This window comes from Rhodnius prolixus, unplaced genomic scaffold (genome assembly GCF_049639745.1).
Source record: "Rhodnius prolixus isolate KJV_2025 unplaced genomic scaffold, Rpr scaffold_1, whole genome shotgun sequence".
Taxonomy (NCBI): domain Eukaryota; kingdom Metazoa; phylum Arthropoda; class Insecta; order Hemiptera; family Reduviidae; genus Rhodnius; species Rhodnius prolixus.
Genome location: NW_027411581.1, coordinates 14,907,623 through 14,929,203, shown reverse-complemented (window position 1 = coordinate 14,929,203; position 21,581 = coordinate 14,907,623). Strand labels below are relative to the sequence as shown.

The following is a 21,581-nucleotide window of genomic DNA, read 5'->3' as shown; positions in this document are numbered from 1 at the left end:
TGGAGTTACAAAGTCGGATCTGGAGATGGAGCTCGATACTAGGATTGGGAAGTGGTCACTATTATACAAATGGTCTAGTGTGGTCCATTCTAGACGTACTGCTATGGTGGGAGTTGCAACACTCAGGTCAATCGCACTAAAGCCTCCCGAGTGTGCATTGAAGCGTGTTGCTTCACCACTATTGAGGAGCATCAAGTTGCTATTATCTATAATCTCCTCAAGAGCTCTGCCTCGAGCATCAGTCCCAGCTGACCCCCACCAGGTGTTGTGACAGTTGAAGTCCCCCATCAACAACACCGGCGCAGGGAGCTGCGAGAGCAGATTTTCCAGATCACTTCTACGCCAATAGATGTCTGGCAGATATATGCTAGCTAACGTGATCTGTAGTGGTGTAGCTAGACGCACGGCAACAGCTTGTATATTAGTTTGTAGGTTGAGACGCCTGCTAGGGATATTATCCCGTACACAGACGACTACACCACCGTGCGCCCTCCCACCTGGGGCAGGTTGTACCTCATGACTGTATATTTTGTACCCAGGTATGTGAATGATATGACCTGGGCGTATCTTCGTTTCCTGGAGGCACAACCCAAAAGGACGATATTCCGCCACCATTCGGCGTAGTCCTTCTTTATTACTTGTATAGCCCCGCATGTTCCATTGTATAATTGACTCAAACATTATGATTTTTTCCCAATATTAAACCTGGCAGGATCTTTTTAATATCTAATGCATTTAAAATATTGAATAAAGGTAACCTACTATTCATTATGTTATAAAATAAACTCAGTGTATGGAAATAGCTGCTAAAATACATGGATGCTGTGATTTGGTTTAACTCTACAATACATTTACTCAGTGGCACACTTATCCTTGGGCTTGCCTTTAGGCCAACCCTTTTTTCTTCGTCTGGGAGGATTGTCAGAGGCATTTCCCCCCTCCGATTCTGATGCTTCAATGTCCGTCCCCATAAGAAGCCACTGCTTCCTGGGGGAGCGAACATTGGATTTGGAGGACGTTTGTCCTTCCATTAATGATTTTCTCCCCCTAGTCCTAGTAGGGTAGGGGGGTGACAGAATCGTCTTTACTTTCCGCCTCAGGGAGCGTTTAGGTGGACTGACCACTTTCCACTCCCCTTTGGAGGCGGTTACATTTTGAGGTGGGTTTAACGCCACCTTTATGGCGCCCCCACTAGTAGTGGGAGCAGTTGGTAGTAGCCCTGAGGCTACTGTCTCCCCCTGAGGGGAGCTTAGTTTTGATGGTGGGGCCAAACCCACCTTTGAGACTACTCCCCTTAAAGCAGGGGAGGTGGTTAATGGTGGGATTTCTCCCACTTTTACAATTGTCCCCTTTAAGGCAGGGGAGGGGCCTTTTATTAAGTGCCCTTGAATTTGGGCGGAGCTTGTTAAGTGTGCCACTGGTACGGGTGTCCTCAACTTTTCTGCGAAGGATATTGCACTTGAAGCATAAGCATTACTTTCTACTATTGCCCTCGCCTCATGGTAGGGCAACTGCTGCAGTGTCTTTACTTTTTGGATTTCTTTTTCCTTTATTAATGTGGGACACCCAGAGGATCTGGCAGAGTGTTCCCCACCACAGTTTACACAGCTTATTGGGGGTGTGCACTCACCATCATGCATGGGCTTTCCGCATGTGCACACCGCTTCTGGAGCTTTGCAACGCATTGAGGTGTGCCCGAATCTTTGACACTTATAACATCTCATTGGAGATGGTATGTACGGGCGCACCTTCAGTTTATAGAATGCTGCATTTATTGACTGTGGCGGTTTAGGTCGATCGAAGGTGAGAACAAGAGAAGCGGTGTCCACTAAGGACCCATCTTGCCTTCTCTTAATCCTCCTCACCTCCACTACTCCTTCATCTGCCAAACCCTCTTTTATATCTTCTATTGTGCTATTTAAAAAGTCCCTGCAAGTAATTACTCCCTGTGAACTATTTAACCGTTTGTGGGGACCAGCTTCAAGTTCAGCATCCATGTACTTTTGCAATTTTAAGATTGCTTCTGCTTGTATACGGTTCTCAGCTTCTATACATATAGAGCCATCACTGAGTTTTTTTACACTTTTGGTCTTGCCTACAATACTCTTTATAAATTTATTTAACTTAAACGAACACTCGTTTACAAAGGTACCCTCCTTCTTTTTAACCACGAAGAATCTTCCCCAGTTGTCCTCTTCGAGATCTATGAATTTATAACTTACCTGACTCTTGCTTTCCTGCTTGTTGCCGCCCTTGGCTTTCTTCCTTGGCGGGGAAGAGGGGCCAAATGGTTGCAGGGTGAACTGCGAACCTGATTTCGTAAGTCCTGTAGAAATGTCCATGTCCTCGCCATGTCGTTGCCTAGTTTGAACGGTCGTTTGGGGTTTAGTAGGTTGGGGAGTGAGGGAAATAATAGGAGGTTGTGGGTTCGGAATTAGGATAGGTAAAGGGAGAGGGTTATGTGGGGAGGGAGTGGGATTGGAGGTTTGGATAGGGAAAATGGGTGGGCTGAGCCCTAGGGGGTTGATTTGATTAGCCATAGTAATCAAAAGGGATTCATCAAGGTTCGTGGGCCCGCCTCCACGGACGCTCAAATGGACCCGGTTACTGTCCGGGTGGACCATCAAACCTTGATATAGTCAGGTGCCACGGAAGACATCGTTCCGGTACCAGGTACCGACCCGTGCCCCCGTGACCCCCTTCCTACCCCTAGGAACCTGTCTGAGACAGGGTTCCCTAGCCGATTTCCTGAAGTAGGGGTATCCTCCAGGTGGAGCTCTCGGGTGAAGCCGAGGCCAAAGACATGTGTTGGGATAAGAAGCCCGCAGGTCAACGTCTCCCTCAATGCCCAGGATCCTCTTTTCCACCCTAGCCCCAAAGCCTCGCCACGGCACGCGAGGGAGAGATATTTATACTCTGACTCTCGACGAGTGCGTGTCCTTGTTCGTGCAGTGTGTGTAGTCGTCTGTTTTTTTTTTTTTTTTTTTTATTATTAAACTTTATTCTACATGCTCCATTTACATATTACATGTATATATTACTATCACTTAGTATTATAGATCACATAATCACAAATTTACATTTGAATAACTATAGGACTAGCAGATAACAAAAAGAAAATAAATGAATAGATAAATAAACATTGAAAAATTACTTCAATTTATCACAACTGTCTGTCTACATTAATCTAAGTTGTTTAATTTGATTTTATTAATGAATTGGACAAACTGGCATACATATTGTTTCGATATCAGTTTCTGCTTTTGTAGTGGCCATCTTGATCCTGTTGAAAGCACATATCGAATCAACCGACTTCTTTCTCTTTCATGTTCTTGGCAATGGTATATCAAATGGTCCCATGTCTGTTCAACCTCTTCCGCACAAGAACAAAGCCCACTATCAGCCAAACCAAATCTATATAGATAGGCTCGATGTTTTCCATGCTCGCTCAGAACTTGAGTGAGCATGTATCCCAATGGCAAATAGACTGCACGTTGCCGATCAACAATATGAGGGAAATATTGTTTTGTAGCGCTTCCATTCGCTGTATCATACCATCTTTTCTCCCATCCAGAATACACTGCTTGCCTGCAAATTTCCCTGAGATAAGATACAGGAGCTCTGGCGTAAGATACAGGAAGTGTGCTTAATGCAGCTTCCTTCGCCAACATATCTGCACGTTCATTCCCTTCAACTCCACAATGTGCCTTGACCCAAAGAAAGCCTAAATTCCATCCATCAGCAGATAAAGCATGAACAGATCCCCTGATACACTCCAACAATGGCTCCCTCCTGTTAGCATTATTAATACTTAGCAGAGAGACCCGACTGTCCGAATTCAGCACAGAAGAACGTCGCTCAAGTTGTTCATATCTTTGTTCCAACCAGATCAAAGCCCTCTGAATCGCAAGCAACTCAGCCTGATTATTAGAGCAAAATTCGGCCAGCCTAAATTTCTCCTGATGTACAATGTCACCCTGCCCGTTGTACACTACGAAAGCACAACCTACACCTCCCTCAATCTTGCTCCCATCAGTGTAGACGTTGTATGTTGGGCACACCTTCTGAGATGTTCCTAAAGAGACCAGACCCGGATGAAGCCAGTCCCTGATGGGCACAGGACGCTCTAACTCCACATTCTCAAAATGTGTTTCCTCCATGTTAAAACAAGCGATGTTTCTTTCATATAAAGCAACCCTCTCTTTTGCTTTGAGGTAAACAGGAACTACATTAGCTATAACACAAGCCGCTTCATAGGAAATAGTTCTATAACCTTTAATTATACGAATAGCAATTAATCTTTGTACCGAACACAACTTCTTCCTGTTATAGCCAACTTCCAGAGCCTCAATCCAAGAAGGAACAGCGTACAGTAAAAGTGGAAGTATAGCACCTGAATAAATTATCTGCAGAGCGTCACATCCTATACCCCAATACACCTTTGCAGTCCTGGAAAGACGATGTATCAGTTGAGTACATCTTGTTTTTATATTTTCTATATGGCAGTTCCATTTAAATTTCCCATCAAAAATAACACCAAGGTATTTCAATTCCGAAACCTGTTCCAACCTTTCATTATTTAAGAAAACTGACATACGGTGCTTTATCTTCTTTCTACTTACCAAAAGAACTTTAGATTTAAAAGGATTGAATCTCATTTTGTTTACACCAGCCCAATTCTGGACCTCATGTAAGATCAAATTGGCCTCCATTTCCAGTTCAATTGCTGTCTTGGCTCTTATCAATATCATTAAGTCATCCGCAAAAGCTATTAACCTGATGTTGGAGTCGGTGTGCAGTCTCAGCAAAGAGTCGTAGAGTAATATCCAAAATCCGGGACCACAACAGGACCCTTGAGGACATCCCTTCGAGTATTTCCTTGTTACAAATATGTTATTATACGCCAGAATCCCAAATCTTTCTGTGAAATAGCTTCTCGTTAACTTGTAAAGATTAGCTGGACAATTAAAACCTCTCATTTGGCCCAATATAGCTGGCCACCATGCAGCGTCAAATGCCCCTTGGACATCTAACGAAATTAGTATCACTTCTTCCTTCCTACTTAGACTTTTCAATACAAAATCCTTAACTGCCATTATAGCATCAGTGGCACCTCTCTGCGGAACAAATCCAAATTGATCAGAGCTTATAAGCTCTTTATAGTTGACAAAGTGCATCACTCTATTTATCAATAATTTTTCCAAAATCTTCCCCCCTGTTGGCAGAAGACTTATTGGTCTAAATTTAGACAAATCCATAGAAGACTCTTTGCCTGGCTTAACTATTGGAATAATTTTAGAAATCTTCCAAACAGAAGGAAAAATACCTCTATGCAGGCATTCATTATACATTGCAGTGCAAAACAATGGAAGAATTTGCACAAGATTATAGAATATTTTGGAATTAATGCCATCTAATCCAGGAGCTTTTTTAGCATTCATGTTTCCAGCAACACTAAGAATCTCATCGGTAGAGAATGGTATATCATTAGGTGTATTTAACAGTTTATCAGCGTGTATCCTTTTCTGAATATGAATAGGATCATCATTTTGAACATCATCCTGAACTACAAATTTATCCATCATCAAACAAAGCGTCTCATGTAACCCTTTAGTAAATGTACCATCCTCTCTCTCAAGAGTTGTCAATATTTCAGCTCTCTTTAACTTCCCTGCTGCCGCTCTGTATACGTAATTCCAAGGTTGTGTCTTGTTGGTAAGATTGCAGTACTCTCTCCAGGATTCTATTTTCGATTTAACTAATAAATCAGTATAAAACTTCTTACTTTTGTAATACTCTAATTTCCTTTCCTCTCTTAACTGTTGATTTGTATATGTTCGCTGATATCTCCTTCTCTTAGCATTTGTTTCTTTTCTCAATTTCGTTAACTCACTATTCCACCATGGAATGGATCTTCTATCAACAGCTTTCTTACCTCCATATTTTGAAAAAGAGCCATCACAAATTGTAATCAAAACATTTTGAAAATCAGACACAAATACATCTAAATCACCACAGCTGATCACTTGTTCTGTCAATAATAAATCAAGGTTCAGAGGAAGTTCAAAAGTACATTGTGAACGATCCTCAAGTAATTTAGAAAAAATTTTATATACGTTATTATTGAAAATATTCCATTTAACATTCCTAGTGTCGTATTTAAATGTACTGTTGTTATTATTTGAAATATCTTTTTGAGATTCAACTATATTAAATAGTATATAATTATGATCAGAAAGACTGACCTGCGAACTGACGCACCAATCAGTAATGTGAGGTGTCATAGAATATGTGGCAACAGTTAAATCTATTTTACTTTCAGCTCTACTCGTTTGAAATGTCGGTATGGTTGTATTTTCATTCATAACAAGTAATTTTTTTGACGAAAAATAATAGTCTAAATCATTTCCTCTAGTATTAGTTATAACATCGTACCAGGCCTTAGATCTTGAGTTAGAATCCATACAGAGTAAACCTTTACTAATTCTATTATCTAATATATTGTCCAAAATTTTAAAATCGTCTTTTATATTACGGGTACGATCTAAGTACATACTAACTCCTGTAAAATGCAATTTATTATAAATTATTTCAATCGTTATTACATCTTCATTGGATAAATTTGAAATTAGAATTGCGTCAATATTTTTATTATTTATTATTATTGCCGCCCTTTTCCTATTTTCACCGTACTGATAAATTCTTAAACTATTTGGGAATCCGATAATCTTGTTATTACAGCAAACTGGTTCTTGAATGAATATTAAATCTATTTTATTTCTATTAATGAATTCAATTACATTTGCAGTAGCTTTATTTGACCTTTGCAAATTTATTTGTAAACACTTCAACATAACTCTGATTGTGTTTGAGTCCATATTACTTGTCATTATTGAATGTTATTACTTCAATCAACATTATATTCAATATTTTTACAGCGAGCTTTAATTCTATCTAGAAAACTAGGGCAAAGCTTACTCATTGAACAATGATTTGTGTTATAATTTAGTGCATTTCTGTTAGTGTATTTATTGTGATTAACGCAGTTAGTACAAGTAAAGTTTTTCTGTTTAACCTGACAGTCTCTGTGAGAGTGGTTTTCTGAACAATTGGAGCACGTCAATTCATTTTTACAATCTCGCGAGTGATGTCCATAACGACAACAATTAAAACATCGTAATACGGATACATGGTCCCGAGCCCTACATAAGCTCCACATTAATTTTACACCAGAATCAAGAATCTTCTTCCTTAAGGTAGGACTTACTTCTATAACCATATGTCTTTTATGTATTCTCTTTAATTCGAGTAAGTGCACCACAGACACATCAGCATTTTCTCCAAAAACATCAGAATTTTGTTGCTGAATAAGTGTAAGAGCATTATCTTTGTTTACCTCTTCTGGAATATTATACAGAATCAATCTAGGTTTTAGTTTTTTAGATATCTGTGCGTTTGCCACATCTCCTAACTTATTATTAATTTCCGCACAAATCTTAATAATATCTTCTTTATTATGAGACTCTATCAATACTCTACCATTTGAAATAGATTTGAAATTTTTAATACCAACCTTTAAAGAGCTCGGATTAACTTTACTCTTTATTAAAGCTTTCATATTTTCTGATGTTGTTTCTTTTGATTGTGACTTAATTACCATCTTAAAACTAGGTTTAGTATTAATGTCCTCTAGTAATTTACCTGATATTGGTTTTGACGCGGCCATTGCATACGTCATCACCTCTGCTCCATTCTTTGGCTCTTCTCGTAAAATCGTCACGCTCTTTTCTTTTTGCTCTTTTAGCTCCTCTATTTCCTTATGCAACTTAGAAAACACCTTATTTAACTCACTTATAGCTTGAAGTATATCATGTTTAAGGTCGTTTCGTAAATTACCACTAACTTTCGTAACATTTTTCAATAATTTAATCGCGCCTTGAAAAGACACCTCTTCTGCTTCCGCCATGTTAGGTTAGGTTTGTAGTCGTCTGTATAGTGTGAGTGTTAAGGTGTGAGTGAGGTGTGTGGTGGGGAGCTCGAGTTTACCTGTGGGTTCGCTAAACCCAAGTAGCTGCACACAGCAACTACCTCTGCAGGTCCTAAGTGTAGTGTGTGAGTGTTCAGGGGTGTCAGTGTGAGTGTTGAAGTGTTGTTAGACTGGGATACCCGCAGGGACGCCAAGCTCCCTGAAGAAGTGGCTAGTCCACTTCCCCCTACGGGGAATTGTTTTTAATTGAATATTTAATTAAAATATACATATGTATATACAAGTAATTATAGAGGAGACATTGTTTACACACTTGAAAGAGAATAAACGGAAAATTGGTAGCAGGTTTTCCAAGGTCGTACTGCAGATCCACAATAATCTCAGTACGCAGAAATCGGGAGTAAATGAATTCCATAGATTGAAAACCATGTATTCCAGTACCATCCTTCATTTCTGGGCTGGCCTCCCAACCTATCCCAAAGAAGAATCCCGGGTTGCTGCTAATTTAATCCCAGTTCTAATGATAAATATTAATTACATTATGTGGAAGATAGTTGACAAACAAGGCCACTATACTTATAATTTTACATGGTATATTAACTTTGTATTTTGGATCCAAAACATCTGGTTCCTGTTGCTTCAGTTAGTACAATTTATGAAAAGTTTCTACAGATTTTACTAGCATTTGAATTTATCTTGAGCTTTTAGTAGATTACACTGAACAGAAGTATGTAATTACTACATTTATGAAGGACAAAATTACTACAATTTTAATGCAGTATTGATTTTGGTGTTAACAAGCTGCAGTTGAATGCTGATCATGACGCAGGAGATTTTCCCGCTTAAGGACAAAATACTAGGAGACTAGTTCAAGAATAGATTTGAAACTTTGCACGTAAATGAATATCGTTACAAAGGAGTGAAAAATATCAAATATCTGGATTCGATTCTTAGCAATCGACGAAAAAAAAAATAATTCTTGACAAAAATAGTCTTAGGCCAGTCAACCCTCTGTGCCACAGATTCTCATTTTGGCAGTTGTTTCAAAACTTAACTGCTGGGTCAGTGCTGCGCTTAACCATTATGATGAACGAGATGATAAAAAAAAAAAAATTGAAGAAGCTGAAGGATATCGATCTGGTAGCCTTGATTAAGGATGGTGGTTAGGCTATTTGCATATAATGGATGGACATCGTGGCCATAGAAGAGCTTCACCTCCTTGAAGGGAGAATGGCCACTGGGAAGGTCTAGTTTGAGTTAGCTGAAGAATCAAGAAGACAATCTGGGTAGATGATCGTGATTTACAATGTGATGAAGGAACGTGTGATCCAGACTCCGGTTTTTCTTTAGAAAGAGAAGGACCAAAGTGATTTTGAGAGAGCCCCTTCATAATTATGGTGTTCCTGTTTCATAAGATGTGTAATTCTGTTTATGACTCAAAATCTAACACAAAACATGATGGCAAAGAGGGTCTAAAGTGATGGAAAAATCACGAAGCGTGTCCACTTTTTTGCCATATTTAAATTAATTTCTACCATCTTTATTTTCAGATTAGATCGCCGATTTTGTAGTTCATGAAGTAAACATGGTATTAAAATATGCATGCGATGCATGTTCAATTAAATGTAGTGCTTTAAAAAGTCTAGAAAGCTAAAAGTTCGTTAGCAAGAAAGTCTGTAATGGATACGCTTGCATGCCTTGAATCGCAATTCAGGACACGCATCTGAATTAAACTATTGTTGCTTTTATAAATCAAACAAGCAAATCCAAGGACACTATTAGAACATTTACTTTTGCAAATGGTGACAGTTTCCAATAATCAGGATGATTATAAAGACAAAAAAGGGATTTTTAGTGGTAACCCGATTTGACAGGTATGTCGCAATTTGCCACACATTTTCTTTACTGTAGGTAAAGTAGAATAATATGAAAATAAAAAAGTCATCTTTCCAAAATATTAACTTAAATTCTAAAGATATAAATATACATAGTTTTGTATAAAGTTAAAGTTGCTTTATAAAATTAAATAAAAAGTATTAAATACTTTCCTTTCTTAGAATACCAGTATTCAACTTAATAGAAAGAATTTTAACAATTTAAAAGCTTTGAACTTAATATTTAGTGGAAGATAAATATGAGCTCTTTAAGTTGTGGAGGGAGGACAGAGCTTAAGTTTGAACAGAGTACGATGGAACTTTCTACTTTGTATATAGAATAGTTATTGTTCTACAGAGAAGAGAATATTGTTCAACAAAGACTAAGAGACTGAAGTTGGATGGGAAATGGCCAGAATGAACATTCATTGGTCTCTCTGTGATCTATAGTTGATCTTCTGTTGTTCATAACAGTGTGGGAGGATGCTGCGAGTTGGGCAAATAGATTTGTATTTTCTATATTTAACAATTATTCTCAGTAAGAATTTACTTGGTTAATGCTTACAAATGTTTTATACACTGAATAAAACTTTAAAAAACCAAACTTTTGATAAAATAAGAACACTTTTGTTCTATTAAAAGGAAATGAATAATAAAAATAAAAAGGATTTGGAAATAAAATTATTCTTTCAATTTAATAAAAACAAAAGTAATATACGAGTACAATAGTTCACAGTATAACTGGAAAGAACTAATATACGAGTACAATAGTTCACAGTATAACTGGAAAGAACTAATATACGAGTACAATAGTTCACAGTATAACTGGAAAGAACTAATATACGAGTACAATAGTTCACAGTATAACTGGAAAGAACTAATATACGAGTACAATAGTTCACAGTATAACTGGAAAGAACTAATATACGAGTACAATAGTTCACAGTATAACTGGAAAGAACTAATATACGAGTACAATAGTTCTCAGTATAACTGGAAAGAACTAATATACGAGTACAATAGTTCACAGTATAACTGGAAAGAACTAATATACGAGTACAATAGTTCACAGTATAACTGGAAAGAACTAATAAATGAGTGAATCTAAAGGAAATGAGGATGTAGTAATTAGGAAATAAACATTACAATTACATTTAGAACTATTCATTGTACATTTGTATTCAGTATAATAATTCCAGAAACATATGGTCTTTTTTTACCAATAGTTTAAATCATAATGGATAAAAGGAATAATTACATATTTCGTAATTAAAAACGATTGAAATATATTTCTATCCCTACTGAGGTGATGATCGCATCAGCAGAATTGAGGCCAACATCAGCATCAACGTATTTGGATCGTGTAGTGTATAAAATAGACTATGGATCCATAAACCTTTTGCAGTATGACAGCAAGAAGTTTTGCAGAAATGTCCAATGAAGGACCGCAGAATGACCGCCTTACCCAAAAGCCTTCCCGCCTTACATGAATACTTTTCGCTGGAAAGAATTTATATGAAAAAGATTTTTCTCAAACAAATTCATATGTTTATTTTTAAAAATAGTGATTCCCACCAAAATTAGGCAGATTAAAATGAAAACAACTTAAAGTACCTTAGGTTCGCATAAAATTTTAAAGATCTCCTCCAGTTTGATGTTTACCATTTTGCTGCAGCAAGAATTTTTCTTCTTACAATTGCTGTTTGAAATAAATGGATTATAACTATAAATAATTTTTAATGAAAATTTAAATAAAAGTTACCCAAAAAGACAAAAAAATGGTAAAGGAAAAAGTTATTGCAGTTTATTAGTTTTGGTTTTTGGTTGCGGTATTCAAGAAAAGCGATTATCGACTGTTCAAGTATAATCTTAATTAAAACTTTTAATTAATTCCACGGTATTTGAATGAAATTAAACCCATGACGGAATTGGTGAACGAGTTTTTGGAATCGGTTCCGGTGTTGTGGACTTGATTCTATCTAATCACCACTGTCTCATTGAGAAGTACGCCTAATCGAATTTTCTAGAACCAAAAAAACAAAACAAAATCCATTTTTACAAGAGCTCGAGTATTGGTAGAAAGAGAAAGAAGGGTGAGCGAATTTTTTAATTAATTATATAACCGTGAACATGAGAATGATTCGAAACCAATGAATTACCTTAAACTAACGCATTTGCGCAAAAAAGAAAGAGGGAGAAGTCTTCTCCGCAATAACATTGACGTTTGATCTTGACGTTAAGTTCTATTTATGTTCTCGTTTTCTACGCATTTATTCTTGACGATGGTGGTTATTCGCTGCCAGCTTTAATCTCGTTTTTATTTTTTATGTAACGATGGAAAAATTGGACAAATTGCGATGCAAATCGCGTTCTATCATTCGTATACTGTTCGTGAAACAGAGCATTATTTGCTTTGCATCCACCGACTAAAAAATGAAATGCAACAGAGATTCGATACCGCCAGTCGTGACAAAAGAATACAAGACTTTTTTTATAAGTCCACAAAGCTAGATACAATTTTTACAACGGACAGATTCAATTTTCAGCTGCTTCAAAATAGTAGCTGCTTACTTGGCATTGTGACTCATGTTCACCGACCGTGAAGAAAACCTGAACAATATATTGTTATTTTGCTAAAGAAAAAGGAAGTGAATACTTCATAAATTTTATGAGGATATTTCTTAGCCGATGACGTAATCAATAATATTGTCGGATTGTATATTGTATGTGCGGGGGATGACAGGTACAGTTCTTTTGTGATCTTACAGCCTTCATTGATGATTAACTGTCACAGGGAGTAAGTCGCAAGACATAGATCTCCTCCAAATAATTCAGTTGTGTCAAACCATCTCTAATATAACCTTCAAAATAGCTTCCTTCTGAAGCCACACAGCGCTGGAGACGTTTCTTCCACTCCTCATACCAGTGCTAGAACTCCGATACTGGAATAGCCTTCAGCAGGTCGGTTACAGCCGTTTGAATGTTTTCGACTGTCCCAAAATGAGTTACCCTTGAGGTGATTTTTCAACTTCGGGAAGAGAAAAAAAATCACAAGGACTCAAGTCAGGCGAATAAGGAGGCTGAGCAGCCACAGGAATGTTTTTACTGGCCAAAAACTCGTTTATTGAAATTGCTGTGTGACAAGGAACATTACCCATGATGCAACACCCACTTGTTCTCGATGTTTGGTCTCACACGACTGACCCTTTTTCGAAGTTTTTCAAGAACCTTTCGGTAAAAAGTGTTGATTGACCGTTTAACCTTGAGATAGAAACTCTTTGTGGACGATTCCGTGGATATCGAAAAAACAAATCAGCATGCATTTGATCTTCGACTTCGCCATCCTTCGAGCACTGCTATGAGGAGTAAAAGAAACGTATCCAGCGTTGTGTGGCTTCAGAAGGAAGTTATTTTGAAGGTGACAATATAGAATTGTAATTCTTTTTGAATAAAAAAATTTAAAAAAATCAGTCTCATTACTTAATTTACAAACCTCGTATATTTACTCTAATATTTGGATTTATTTTAAAAAAAATCCATTCTAAGATTTATTTTTAAGGTTTAGATAACTACTGCTCCTAGACAAATTTAAAATTCTATGTGATGTGAGTTTGGTGAGTTAAAGCAAAGCAAAGATGATGCTGGATTGGACAAACATCTTCGCCTTGGATTTCATTAGATGTGCTAAAGGAGAAATTTAAGTAAAATATTTTTGCTAACCGCCTCCCTCCTGATTTGCAGTTGGAAGTAAAGGATGCCTAACCAAAAAGGTACATTTAGGCAAAAGGAATGGTCCGCAGGAGAGATGAGGTGTACCTACAATATGTCCAATTTTCGTTAAAACCTTGCCGGTAAATCGGTACTTCCGCTTGACTTACGTTTGCCAAAAAAGGAACCTAACCATTGTAGGATGCATGCAACCAAGATATACTCGTAGATTAAAGGATTCGTGTCGTCGCAGCTCAGCGAGGAACTGAAACGAGAAATACATAAATAATAATAATAATAATAATAGAAAGGAGAGTTTTATTCGTTGTCGAATTATTTGAGTCAAAGAAACCTTTTGAAAAGATCTATATTATGGTGGCTCATCTAAATTCCTTGACGATGCATGTCAAAATCTATTGATGTCATATGCACAAGGCTATTTTGTATGCAACATACTCCTAGAGCTGGTTCACTTTCTGCCACCACTAGTTTGCTTTTTTTGATAAAAAAAAATATACGAGTCAGACTGAGAGAATGAACTCCAAGAGAAATAACTCAAAACATTTCAAAATTTATACATCAGATGTCCGTTGAGAAGCATGTCCTTTCTCTTTACCTCAAGTTTATTCAGTCAAGTGGTAGTTCCCCCGCTTCACCGATTATCTTCTAAATTATAATTTTACTTAAATAATAAATTTCTATTAGTGTTTTACAGGCAATAAAGTCGGTTCTAAAAGCTAAATAACTATTTTTAATCTCATCTCTCCTCAGAACTTTCTTAAGAATCATTTTCCAAATAAATTTAACATTTTTTGTTTAGGAATCGTTTGCCGAAAACCTTGATCTATGCATTGTCTCGGGAAGAGGTGAAATTAGAGCTCTACTCTAAAGTACCACTTTAGATACTGGACAAAATTTTAGATTTAATTACGAAATGGTAAACTGGGATTCCAAGTTGAAACAATGTGAGTACCAGAGGGAGCACCATTTTGAACATGGACCAGCGGTTATGTTTACAAACTGTGGCTTGAATCTTTCTCTCAGAGAATACCGGCTATTAGCATCATCCTTGGAGGAACTGTGTCGTCACGCTTCCTACAACAGCATCGTTTTATGCTTCATACTGACTACAACACGAATCTTCATAACGAATTCTAAGTTTCAGAAAATTGACTGGCGCAAACTGGGAAAGTTAAGTGGACTTTCCCACCAGATTATTTCGTGTTTCCCGCTCCCTGCATCAACGTCCACATGCAAACCTCTTTCTGTGCAGGTGGTTAGCTGGGAGGCGGTACTTCTGCAAAAAGAGAACCATCACCATCTGGGAGAGTGAGAGAAAGTCAATCTACTAGCCATTCTGATTAGGAAATTGGATTCCATAATCACTCGGCATCTCCTTTCCAACTCCATCTGCCCATTTCCTTCTATCCATCGATATTCTCCATCAAAACCTGTCAATGTTAGAGCGCCTTCCACCACTGTCAGTCCTGGCTGGCCGTCTCGTGTTCAAAGTGACTCATACTATAGTCTAATGGCGCTTCTCTGCTCTTCTGCCGACCTACTCCACTCCAAACGTCATAGTCCTATCTCTAGACTGTTCTCGTGGTCAAACAAAAGAAAGAAAAAGAAGCCATGACAGGAATAGAAAGCATTTCAATATTGTCAAAAGGCCTAGAGCCAATGCCTTCTTGAAATTAGAGCACTCCCTCCTGCTTGAACGTCATTAAGTCTATTTTAGTCGCCACTTTTCCAATAGACAAATATTGTATTTCCTTTTTCTATTCAAATATGTTGGTGATAAACTTTTCCTTTTTTATATTCTCAGTTTTGTTTTGTTTCTTATTTAATAAAACGAAGCTTTTCCAACGTTATCTATATTTACGTTGTAAACATTTATTAATTTCCGTTTTTTTTTATACGCTCTCCTAAAGTTTCAACCTTAATTTCATTGAAAACACGAACTCCTAAAACAAATAATTAATTGAAATAAATAAATAATCATAAAACTTTGTCTTTCTTCATTTTGCATCAAACTTTTACAAATTTTACTGGATAAACGGATACAAACTGGTCAAATTTGTCGAAATCTAGTTTTCATTGTGAATCCTATTTATAAGTTTCCTCTGCCTGAAAGAAGTGGTTTCATGAAAATGGTCTGTCAGTCAGTATTGAATTACTGTATTTAAATGCTCGCTTAAACTGTAAAAAAGATGCGCAGTAGGTTCAAAGGTAGTATTTCGTTCAGGTCTTATCACAAACGTGAAATTATAAATTATTCCTCTCTAACTGGAAATATCTCTTAGTAAGTTTTTTGAGCATTTCTATGTTGAGATTTGCTCAAAAATGCCTCCTAATTTTCCCAAAATACATGGCTCAAAATTGTCCTATTAAAGGCTGAGAGAACTTACAGGATCCAAAAGGGCCGCAGCGTACTGTCGTGAGGATAACGGCCTAATAAAGGGATGGTATAGAAAGCTTGAACTGGCAAGCGAAAAAGTATGATTAGGCTTCCTGTAGTTTTCTTAGCCTAGAACAGCCTATGAAGAGATACTGGACTGTCAGTCAGAGAAATTCGTATTCGCAATAACATTAAAACTACTGGGGGAAAGAAGAATTTGGGGCATCCAAACAATCAGCATTGAGGAAGCTGCAGTCTGTTAGAATCAGCTGGCACAAAGAACAAAAACTTTTTCCAAAGTATAAGCATCTCGTTGTCAAGAGTGAATGCGCTCAGATCATCGCTGGACTCACACTGGTTCTCGGTGAAGACAGCAACGACAAAGCTAAAGAATACAGCAACGATCAAATCAATCGTCAAGAGTGAAATGATAATGCGATCCGATAATCTCATGTTTTTCGATCTATCACAGCGGTAAATGATGTGAAAAAAGCAACGGCATTGGATCGAGGCTGTGTATAGGAGCCACAACATCCTTTGCAAGGGAACAACATATACATTTTGTAGTTAACATTTTTGAAGGTGATGGATGCATCATGGCAGAAAGGAAGCAATAAAAATTTAGTTACTAATTTTTCCTTCGTTTTTCACAATGACAGTATAGAAAGAAGTTTATCCCAGTCCTTACGTTTAGGGCTGGCCGAATCAGCAGTGGTCCTTACCCCGAAACACCCTACTTCTGGCCAAGCTAGTAGTTTTTTTAAATTTATTTAGTCATTTACAATCTGTTGTAAATGTAAATACATAAAAATAAGTGTATATGAATAATAAAAATTTAGAATTTCCTTATTTACTGTAATAATTTGGAATAACTTTATTCCTAAATAATTCTGTGAGAAATAAAGAGGCATTCCTTTTTCTTAAATGATTAGAAAATTTAGCAACTTATCATTGAGAAAGATATTGGCAAGATAAGAGTATAATACAGCACATTGCTGAGGCATAAAAATTCTTCACAAGTTTAATAATAGACAAAAAAAAATTGAATGAATTCGTGCATAAACGTGCCAAATAACAGAAGAAGAAGAACAAGAAGTAAAGTAGGATAAGAAAATATAAAGGTAAATGAAGATTAAGTACTTACTTATCATGATTGCAGCTTTATTGGTGGTTCTCCTTGCACGATAAGTGAGCGGCCTTGTAACTGAGAAATATCTGTCAAAACTGATGATTAGGAGGTTGAGGACTGAGGCATTTGAGGCTAAATAATCCAAAGCCAGCCACGTATCGCATATATGCGGTCCAAGTGGCCATTTACCCATTAATGTGGATATAGTAAATAACGGCATTGATATTAAACCGATAGCAAAATCAGCAACGGCCAATGAAAATAGGAAATAATTTGAAATCGTTTGTAATTGTTTATCGATTTTAAACGATATCATTACCATAATATTACCGACAACCGTTACAATACTAAGTGTCCCAGCTACAATAGCGATTAATACTATCTGAGTAACTGTATAATAGTTAACCTTTTCTGGTAGTGGTTGTACGGTGGACAGATTCAATAGTTCAGTGGCGTTACTAACCGATACCATATTTGGTATACTCCCCCTCTAGTCCCCTACCAACCTCCCCGCCTTCTTACTTCATTGGCTCCTCCATCCTGTAACACACACCCAGACGCACGCTCTTGTATACACATATTTATATTTACATATTTACATGTGATATTAATTAATAAATAATAAAGTCATAATCATAAAAATATTTATTCCACAAGAGAGAAAGGTGGCCATTTTTTGTTTGCATTCGAGTTCCCATTGGTGCATTTATACTACGAGATTACCATGTTAAAAAACAACAAAAGACTTCCTAGATCCAAATCTTCTTCTTCTTCTAACCTGTATAACAAATATAATTAGTAAATATGATGATACTACATCACTGTCAGTTACAACATGAAGGAGTAGCCTAACAATGATGACACTCCCCTATAATTTGATAACTGTCAATTGAAGAGGTCTTGAGGTCACCTCGACGTTTCAGCTGACGTCTAGGATTTCCTGAGATGTGTAGAGAGTTTGGCTGCACGATAAGGAGATTTGTGTGGAGGTGATAGTGATTTATGGAGCGGTCTGTAACTATGAAAGGAGTAGATCTTTGATGTAGGTAATATTCAGGTAAGTGTGGTGGGTTGAACTTAACAAATAACAGGGTGCTTGGGTGATTTTTTTTCAAGTAGATTTTTGGATTGGTGAGACTGTAGTCTTTTCGTATTGGAGCGTTCGATTGCGTCCTACAGCTCAGAGAGACCAGATAGGTCTTGTACATCAGGTGTTTGTTATTTGTTGATGGTTCGGATCGTCCATCCAGCAGTCCTTAGAGTTGTTTCTTGTCTTCTTAGTCTTGTGTGCGATAAAAATATAAAAGCAACTTTAAAGTGACTACTTAATACGAATAACAAGTAGAAGGATGGATACATTTTAAATTAATTTAATTGTTTTAATTAATTCATGTTTTTGTAAGCAAAAAGATGATAAGAACAATATTTTAATACTTTGGAAGTTCTAGAACAAAAAAGTTAAAATAAATGAGGCTATAAAGAGGAATGTTGAGAGATACCAGAATAAGAAAGCTGCACTCACAGTTGAACATCAGTTCCGATTTTACATCTGCGTTGAGAATCAAACGGTCGGCAATCCTTTATTAATTAGGATAAAATTAAACTCACGATCAGAGTGACGATAGCATATGGACAGTTAAAGACATCGTCTTACTGATATAGAATAAAACAAAAACAATGGATACCTCTGAAGATTATATTTTAAAAAAAAGAAAAAAAGAATATAACATTGTTGAAAATGTGGTTAAGATCCGCAATACTGGAAAATATCTTTGATTTTATCCCCTGTAGCATGTACCTTTATTGTATGGATGGGATACAATGCAACAAACAGCATTCTACGACAGTTAAAGATAAGATTAAAACAATTTCTTTCACAATAAGACATAAGGTACTATCGCTTTAAAAAGTATGGCCTAACTAATAATTATTTTGTTATAAAAATAAGAAATATTTATGTATTTAACAATTAAGGAAAAACTAAACAAATCGTGATGGTGTTTGGTGTGATCTCAAAGTGGCAAAGAAAAGGTAACTGAGAATAACAAATATAATTGAGACTGTTAAAGTCAGTTTTTGTGAGTTATTATTCTTTTAAAAAGCTACAGATCTTGACTAGATAGATGTTAGGCTATAAATCTTAGAAAAAGTGACTGGAAATTCACTAGTTAAAAAAAGTAACACCGGCACTTCAAGAATCCCTCTGCTACTAAACATAAAGGAATAGTCTCGCCGGGAAATCTAACAGCTCGTCTAAAGTTGGGTAACATAGTTCTTTATTACGTAAAAATTGGCCAGAATATTTAATATGTATAAATTCTAGAAAATTTAATAATCAACCTCGGAATCATTTTTCAATTTGAGTATAATCTAAAGAGAATTTTTTTTTTTAAAAAAAATTAGTACTATTTGAGAAAAGAGTGGACCTACAAAAAGAAAAATTAGTTAAAGCTAACATGAAAACAAATGTGATGAAACGAACGAATGAATGAATGCATATGTGTACATCCTGTTCGAAAAGAAGTAAGGAGAAGGAAACGCCGAGTCTAATGTAATTAATACAGGATGAAGAACTACAAATTCACGCTAGCATTGGATGTCAAAAGTAACGCCAAATAATATTAAATCTAGTTTAATAAGTTTGATTAATTTCAGATATCTTGGGTACTGGAACTATTACATTTTGTCTGGCTTCATAATTATAATGTCCTTGCAAAGCTTCTGCAAATTTGTGATGATTAAATAAAATTAATGAAGAACTAGTGTTGCGTAGTTAAGAAAAAATAAAGATTTAAATCTAGGTTGGTTATTAGGAAAGTATGTGGCTCTCGAATTAATCAATTATTGATCTTCACCGCCAAGATAATCATGAGACCAGCGCCGTCTCAATCGACGGTCGAGCGAATGGTTCTATTGGAGACTTAGGTTTGAGAGCCTTTGTAATACGCCGCTGAATTTTTGACTGCAGTGTTTGGAGTCGATAGATAATGGAATGATTGGCCGAAACCCACTATTCAAGTCTGTAAGATCAAATCTGTTTCAATAGCCCGTTATATGCAAGTACTTGGTTGTTAAGTTTTAATTGTGATAGTCTGTCAAGAAGTCTTGATAGGTATTTAGTACTTAGATTAAGTATAAGATGTAATTGATGGCGTTTAGTAGGGAAATCCAAAAGATAGAAGAGAGAGAGCGGCAAGATATCCCACAGTAAAGTTGAAGACAAAGGGGCCTCGAGAATTTCTTTCTCTCTCATTCAGAAACACACAAAACAGAGGAAAATTTGGAAAAACACAGTTTCCTTCGTACAAAGTAGACCACCAAATAGATACTTCCTGGGGAAATTGAAAATCTGTTTAATTGCAATACTTTCATCTTACGAAGAAAGAAATCTATGTGGTTATTTACATACTTAAGGTATCAATTGGTAATAGTTGGATGAAGAAGATCGTGGGTGAATTAACAAAATATCCTCCTGCAAATTTGCATTTCCTGCGATTTTTGAATTAGGCTGGCCATTTTTTTAAACTTGTTTCTTTAGTACCAGGGCCTTATATTTCCATTTAGATCTCCAAATCGCAACTTCCTCTTACTGGGAAGGAAGTATACATGAGAGATAAGTACCAGATAAATCATTAAAATTATAGTTAATTCTTAAATTGAAATAATTTTCGACAAATTTAAGAAGTAATTTGAGTTAAATATTTAGCAAATCCCTACTTGAAGTTAATGTAATTTACCATCCAGCCTAGAAGGCTTCACTAGGGCTGCTGAGGCTGAATTAGTTGTGGCGTTTGGAGATGATGCCGTTGAGAACTCCCACGATGTACCCACAAACTGTGTACTCTGGTTTGATAGTGGTATTATTGTATATGTACCGCCTTGTTATCGGAGCAAGTGTTTGTGCCAATTATAGACATGTTTACTACCACAATATTCACTCACTTCCTGTATACCTATACCTATATACATATTAACTTTGCACAAGTTCAGCTTAGCTTATCAGAAAATCAATATAAATTTCCTGATTAAATCTAAGAGCTTATATTTCATTTTAAGCATACTGTGATTGTAATTTTTAGCTTTTGGTTACATTAAGCTATAAAATTTTAATTTTTAACACATTGCCGATCGCACGAGTTGCAACTGAAGGGAACTATAATATTGGAGTTGATTATAGTCATCGAAGAAACTCTCTCTTGCAAAGTGAGCTTACAATGCTTAGGGTATTCCCTTGATTTAATACTCTGATTTTGATACTTTTATAATTGTAAATAGTTTAGAGCAAAAAGTGTAAATAGTTACTCCAGACAAAAAAAATGTATATTTGTACAGATATTTGAACAGAATGTACTATTCAAATAATTAGGTAGATCATTTGCACATTTACAATTGCAGTATCTTGCGAAGACCTAAAATGACAAAGAAAAAGAAAATAAAAAATATAACCACTGTTATAGGCAGAACATTTGTGCTGCAATACTAGCT

General features: G+C 36.3%; 1 protein-coding gene across 5 annotated transcripts in view; it reads right to left on the bottom strand.

Moving 5' to 3' along the window:
• The window catches only part of mAChR-A (muscarinic Acetylcholine Receptor, A-type), a 154,336-nt gene that overhangs the window by 46,770 nt on the left and 85,985 nt on the right, over nucleotides 1-21,581 (bottom strand). For all 5 annotated transcript variants that reach the window (XM_074113815.1, XM_074113784.1, XM_074113800.1 and 2 more), the window contains exon 3: nucleotides 17,112-17,636. In XM_074113815.1, coding sequence (XP_073969916.1) covers nucleotides 17,112-17,568 — 457 coding nt within the window. In that variant the 5' untranslated portion in view covers nucleotides 17,569-17,636. The remainder of the gene's footprint in view (nucleotides 1-17,111; nucleotides 17,637-21,581) is intronic.